The following is a 7,500-nucleotide window of genomic DNA, read 5'->3' as shown; positions in this document are numbered from 1 at the left end:
AAGCACAAAAATAATTTTATATTGGAGATACCTTGGTAACCTTCTTCCCCCTACTTCTTTCCCCCCTTAGCCCCCTCAGCCCCCCTCAGCCCCCCTTAGTCCCCCCTCAGCCCCCTTCAGCTCCCCTCAGTCCCCCTCAGCCCCCTCCGCCCCCCTCAAGCCCCCGCCATCAGGTTTTTCAATTTAATTTATGTGATTTTTTATTTACACTATTTCTCTCGGTCCCTATATATCACGTAAATTCAACACGACCGATATATAAATGTATGTGTGCTGTCTATGTATTAACCAGAATAGCAGAAAATAAAGTAACAGAAAATTAAACAGAAAATTACATTAACTGAAATGAATTTAGGTCGGAATAATATAAATAAAACAAACTACAAGTAAGATAGGATAGGAAAGAATAAGTCAAAATGAAATTAAATCGAGTTAGAATCAACCTATATGAAAAATGATAAAATAATAAGATAGAATGAAACAAAATGAAACTAAGTGAAATAAAATAGAAAAAAGAAACAGAATAAAACAAAATAGAATAAAATAAAATGAAATTAAATGAAATGAAATGAAACAAAATAAGATAAAATGAATTGAATAAAATAAAATAAAATAAAATAAAATAAAATAAAATAAAATAAAATAAAATAAAATAAAATAAAATAAAATAAAAAGAATGAGAAAAGAAATCTATTGAACTTTGTCACTTGTGACTGATTATGTCACGCGGGGTGATTGTGACATGTCACCTGAAGCCATAGCTGTCACTGAGCCATCAGTCAACACTCCTCTGACATCAGCGACATATCAGTCAGTGCCTTCTTGGCAGAAGCACCATTAAGAGGAGAAGTGGCACTCAATGGCATGTTAAGAATATATTTGCGTTTCAAGAGGAACCTGTCGGAGTTAGAAAGGAGGAACATATTGGAGTTCGAACAGAGGAACCTCATGTTTACAACGATGTTTTCTTTGCTACGAACTCGTAAAGATACCATATAAGTAACATGTGACACGTTAAGAATATATTTGTGTTTCAAGAAGAAACTGTCAGAGTTCGAAAGGAGGAACATATTGAAGTTCGAATAGAGGAAGCTCATGTTTATAACGATGTTTTATTTGCTACGAACTCTTAAAGGCACCATATATAAAACACGTGGCATTTTAAGAACAGATAAATGTTTCAAGAGGAACCTACCTACTGGAGTTCGGGAGTAGGAACATATTGAGTTCGAACAGAGGAACCTCATGTTTGCAACGATTTTTTTTTGCCACGAACTCGTAAAGGCGCCATAAAGATAACACGTGGGACTTTAAGAATAGATGCGTGTCTCAAGAGGAACCTACTGAAGTTCGATAGGATGAACCTAATGTTTACAGCGATGTTTTCTTCACTACGAACTCGTAAAGGAACCTTAAAGGTAACACATGGCGCTCAATGGCACTATAAGAATAAATATGTGTTTCAAGAGGAACCTACTGAAGTCCCAAAGGAGAAACGTATTGGAGTTGGAACAGATAACCTTATGTTTACAACGATGTTTTATTTGCTACGAACTCGTAAAGGCACCATAAAGATAATACGTGGACATCAATGGCGCTTTAAGAGTAGATATGTGTTTCAAGAGGAACCTACTGGAGTTGCAAAGGAGGAACATAATTTTTACAACGATGTTTATTGTGTCACGAAATCGGAAAGACGCAGCCAAGAATCCTCTCCTCTTCAAGAAATTTAACATTTAACCTGATTATGTAAATGTATCTTAAAAGACGTATACTTCATGAACTTATTTTGTTATTTTTTTATATATTTTACAACCGTCGGCTTCGCCGCCATGGCTTTGCCATGGGCGCTTGGCCTGCGGCACTGCTCGCTTCGCGCCCTGCCCTTCGCTCGCGGCCAATCAATCGTCTCCGTTGCCGTGACGTCAACGTTCTCGGCCAATCAGTCGTCTCAGTTGCCGTGACGTCACCACTCTCAGACAATCAGTTGTCCCCGTTGCCGTGACGTCAGCGTTCTCGGCCAATCAGTCGTCTCCATTGCCGTGACGTCACCACTCTCGGCCAATCATTTGTCCCCGTTGCCGTGACGTCACCACGTGTCGGTAGTCGGTATTGTACAGCCAATCCCTTACGGAAGTGTCCCCCAAACACCGCCACCGCTGACATCTTTTCAGAATAATTTTGAAAGTTATATTTCTATTTATATAATGATGATTTATCTATTTATTTATTTATTTCTATTTATCTATTTATCTATTTATCTATCTATTTATTTATTTTGATTTTTCATTTATTACTATTTATTTATTTATTTATTCAGACAGTGAGGGGACGCGCGGTAGCCAAGTGGATACCGCGTCGAACTCATGAGCGAGTGGTTGTGTATTCCATTCCTGGAACCTACTGTTGGGTATGTCGTGTTGGTTCCCGACAGCCCTGGCCAGGCGGGGAGGCGACCCAACACCGGCCTAAGAAAAAAAAAAAAAATGGCTTGCCGCAACTAATAGGGCTTTGCCCTACCAGGGGTTTCTAACTTCTCACTAACAACTTGGGCCATTATTTCTCGTCTGATTCGTATTTAGTGTAAAAATTTCACCACTTCTGTCTTTAAGGAAAATATTGTGCCAAAATAGTGGAGTTATAGAGGTAGTAAAAGAGAAATTTAATGAAAGGTACTTGAAAAGGAGGACATAAATTAATCTCTAGTCATGAAAATGTACTGAGTGATCCTGGTCCATAGGGGTGTCACTGAGGACTCATGAGTAATGACTGTATATAAGTTATGCAATTATTACATTATAAGAGATTATAAAAAGAGAGCTGTGTTGCTCTCGTCCGTAGGGGTGTCACTGAGGCCCCGTAAGTAATGACTGCATATAAATTATGTAGTCATCACCCTATACGGGATTATGAAAGTAATACTACGTGTTTCTGGGCCGTAGGGGTGTCACATACCTTCATGGAGGTCAAAGGGTTGTTGGGGGACACAGACTTTTGGATCCAACTATAAGTTCGAATCTTGCAAGATTTCGTGGCGAATTCAGAATTCAGAATTTGTGGTCTTTCGTTGAGGTCTTTACTCGACAAGGTTTTGCTCAAATCAAGACTAATGTCTTTGTCGGAGCACCACCACTGTTGGTTTCATGGGAAAGGAAGAGACGAAGAATGGGTTGGGTTGTAAAAAAAAAAAAAAAAAAAAAAAAAAAAAAAAAAAAAAAAAAAAAAAAAAAAAAAAAAAAAAAAAAAAAAAAAAAAAAAAAAAAAAAAAACATATATTTGTCGTCGTCATCTCGTTGAAAAAAGTCTTAGATTTTACTGACTTGACACCCGCAGCCCCATAACAACCGGCAACACTCCTCGGGCACTTCCATAGATCTCTCTGGGAAGAAACGTTGGACTGTTATGCATTTGTGTAAGTTTTTATGTCACTACGTGATACGAAGTGGAAAAGAGACCAGTCGCCGGTTGTTAACTGTCATGTGAGAAAGAGACACACACACACACACACACACACACACACACACACACACACACACACACACACACACACACACACACACACACACACACACAGAGAAAGAGAGAGAGAGAGAGAGAGAAAAAGAGAGAGAGAGAGAGAGAGAGAGAGATCAAAACTAGTCAAAGCCTAGAGACCTTTGGTTTAGTCCGAAGACAGAACGCCAGCACCTCGGATATGCACCTTCATATAGAGTTGAAGGTGGCGATGGGTTCTGATGACGATAGGCAGTGGGGATAGGATCCCCTCCGACGTCTGTCTCGCATGTACCCACTGATTTTTTTTTACTTTTATTTATTTGTTTTTATTTATTTATTTATTTATTTATTTATTCATTTATTTATTTATTTGTTTATCTATTTATCTGTTTATTTGTTTATTTATTTATTTATTCATTTTGCTACGCCTCTGTGACACACCCTTCCTTTTGTTTCTTCCTACAGGAAGCTGAAGGAGGACCTCCAACCACAGTTGTCGAACTCCCGAAGACCTACATCGCCTGGGCGAGGTACCTCGACCGTGTCTGCAGGGCCGCCTTCCCGCTCTTCTTCATCTGTTTCAATATCATTTACTGGCCCTACTACCTCGTCCTCGACACCAGCGACTAATCGTCCTCAAGGTCGACCCGCTACATCTCGTCCTCGACCCATCTCATCCTTGACCAACAAGGGGTGCTGTGTCACCCTCGGCTGGTCGTTCTTTCCTGGTCCTTGTCATTATGTTTCAAGTCGTTCTCAAAATCATTGACTAGTCGTCCTCGACTTGACCTGCATTTGCTCGTCCTCGAATGACCTTGTCCTCCACCAATACGATGTGTCATTCTGTGATGGGTCCCACTCTAACACTTAGTATCAGATTAAAGTTACCTAAGACATGAGTGGGGTAAGTGTTGAAAACATAACGGAGACTCAGCATCGGCTTAGTTATGGACTAAAAGATCTCCTTATGATATACCTTTCTTCCAATGGCTACCGATAAATGCCACTTGTCCTAGCTGTCCTATCATCTATGGAAAAGGTGAAGGCATCGGCCGAAGGTAAGTGGTTCTAGGCCAGAGCCAAATGTGTATACATGTATACATGTATACATGCATGCATATATATATATATATATATATATATATATATATAATATATATTATATATATATATATATATATATACATGTATATATGTGTTGTGGTGGCTATATTCAAACGCTTTTGCTGACACCAACTCTTAGTTGATAATTACAACTGAATATCTTTAGAGTTAAATATCATCAAATACACACATTTATATCTACTTTATCAGTTCGTCATTCAGCTTTGCATTGAAGCCAAGCCCCTTTCACCACAAACACCACCTTCGACACCTCATTCACCAATGATAACTCTCCTTTAAGTGTGACGTCACTTTGTCTCTCTCAGCCGACCAATCATATGCGCGCTTGGGGGACGGGCTTCAACGGAAACGTGGATGACAAATTGCCAGTTAAGTATTTACACGGGTAACTGCTTGTTAATAGCAATATATGAGACAATAACAATGCCCAGTTATTTAAGGATAGGTAAGAAACTGCGCCACATTCAGGGTAATACCATGTCACAAGTGGGAGAAATCACGTCATCAAGTTAATATCAGACACATTTTAAGACTGCGTCATGCACCGAGTTAAAAATCGAGTCACAGATGAAGATACTATGACTTGCAACATGGTTGCATACTTTATATATTTTTCTGGCAAATACCAAACAAGTTTATACGACTGAACTTAGGCCTTCAATTTGAAGTAAGTTCATTCTTATTCTGAACAGAATTATATGTTGTTTGACAGAACAAATGGTTTAAAGAATGCTATCGTGTTAAAGTATTTAATTTATTTGGGGAAGGAACACCCAATAGTGCAGAGGCAGTGGCAAGAAGAACTATAGATCTTGATCTCTCTGTCCATGATACTCTTCTGTGTTACTATTTTCCTTTTTTTCGTACAACTCATCTGTAAATAGGAATGTGGCATGTTCTCAAAGATGTTCTTTGTACTCATTACACAATACACACATACCGTTTCGTATCCGTGTTGAACTATATGCTAGAAGGGTTAATGGGCTAATCAAAGTCCGATGTATGATACTTTTCTATTGTATATTTGTACAACAAGGACCATGAGATCCTCAGTTAGCTTGGCGGACACACACGTCTCAATCCCACTGAAGGGTTTCCTTGGTTACGTTATACAGATAGCAGCGTCGAATTCTATAGACCTTAGACCAGTGGTTCTCAACCTAGGCTCCGTGACCCCGTGGGAAGCCATACAGTTTCAAAAGTGGGGTCCACAATTCGGAAACCAGTGGTTGTTAGTGAACTAACTTTAGTGATGAAGTGGTCTCATGAAGGCTGAAAAATAGCAATCCATAAGTGTGGAGTACACGAAAAAACGTGCTGAGAACCACTGCCTTAGACGCTCTGTAATGCATCAGTCTGTGCTTAGATGAGCACATAGTCGGATGATGTTGAGGTAGTGAGGACTCTTTGGACATTGGAATGTCCTCTCTAAGCGCGAGAAGACAGTCGTGAGTCTTATAATGTGAATCAGGCTGTGTTTAGGTGAGCACGTAGTCGGGTGATGTTGAAGTAGTGAAGGCTCTTTGGACATTGGAATGTCCTGTCTAAGCGTGAGAAGACCTTTGTGAGCCTTATAATGTGAATGAAACGCAAAATGCCAGGATACAAAACATACCACGATCCTCTTACGTTATGATTATATCTCTAAGAAAAAATAGAGACAACAAACAAGAAAGGAATTTACAGAATCGAGCAAATTTTCTGTAGTAAATGAAGAGGGAATCTACAGGGCAATAGTGATTTGCTACAGAAGATTAACTGGGTCAATAATAACGCAAAGCAATTATTCTAGTGACAAGTATTTCACTGTTTCTGCCAAACAGAAATTAAAGAGAATTATGATAATCAACACTGATAGATGGAGAGAAAAATGGCGAAAGAAGAATATATTCTTCTCCCAATTATGTTTAACTTAGACATAATCCTAAGTAACGGGCAGACTGGGTACATTGAGGCCAGGGAAGAAATTAGGATACACTAATAATAAAAAAGCACTAATTTTGAAAAAAAATTGGTGCACTATTTTCTCATTCGCCTTAATGGGGATGATAGGTGATAATGGACCACCTAGTATAGGCTTTATGGTCTCTTGCCGTTTCCTCCATTCTTATGTTCCGGCTGCTTCGTTGGATGTTTTTGCAAAGAGAGAGAATAAACATTATATTGACCAGATGTGCTGCTCAAGATGTGTCCGCGGCTGAGAATCAAACTGGGGACACATGACTAACCAGAATCTGTATCCACTAGAATGTCGCTTTCTTGAAAAAAAAAAAAAAAAATTGAACTAAAATTAGTTTTGCCACAGACTTACTATTTAAGCCTATCTAAGTTTACCCAATGGTGGTGCTATATCTCTGACGTCATATATTTTTATGCGCTAGTGACGTCACTATATCGTAACATTTAGTAATTTTAATGAACATGGTGCTAGTTTCTAAAGTCCATATAGTTATAAGGCACTTTGGGCTGAAAACTTCGTTTTAGCGTTATGACGTCAAGTCGTCATTAGGAGCTTGATTTGGCAAAGCTTCGTTGACATTGATTATATCTAACAAATATGACGTGTCGGGAAATAAATTATTCGATGAAAATGTATATATTTTTCTTTGTCAATTTTGAATAAATAAAACGGAAGAAAATATACATTCACAGTATCAGAGGATGAGGAAATGATAAGATATGGAAAAACATTTTTGTCGATTTTGAACAAACAAAACGGAATTAAATGTGAATCTACAATATCAAAGGATAAAATGATAATAAGACATGGAATAATTTGGTCGATTTTGGATAAAAATGCGAAACAAAATGTTTATTTATGATATCAAATGATGAGTAAATGATAAGATATGAAAAGAATATCTTCTATTGTAGTTGACA

General features: G+C 38.3%; 1 protein-coding gene across 2 annotated transcripts in view; it reads left to right on the top strand.

The window, feature by feature from the left end:
• LOC143018107 (glycine receptor subunit alphaZ1-like) overlaps positions 1-4,583 on the top strand; it is a 151,338-nt gene extending 146,755 nt beyond the window's left edge. For both annotated transcript variants that reach the window (XM_076173228.1, XM_076173227.1), the window contains exon 11: positions 3,961-4,583. In XM_076173228.1, coding sequence (XP_076029343.1) covers positions 3,961-4,125 — 165 coding nt within the window. In that variant the 3' untranslated portion in view covers positions 4,126-4,583. The remainder of the gene's footprint in view (positions 1-3,960) is intronic.
• Positions 4,584-7,500: the final 2,917 nt, after the last annotated feature.

This window comes from Oratosquilla oratoria, chromosome 34, assembly GCF_046742065.1.
Source record: "Oratosquilla oratoria isolate Oo_2021 chromosome 34, ASM4674206v1, whole genome shotgun sequence".
Lineage (NCBI taxonomy): Eukaryota > Metazoa > Arthropoda > Malacostraca > Stomatopoda > Squillidae > Oratosquilla > Oratosquilla oratoria.
This window is presented reverse-complemented; position numbering and strand designations above follow the sequence as displayed.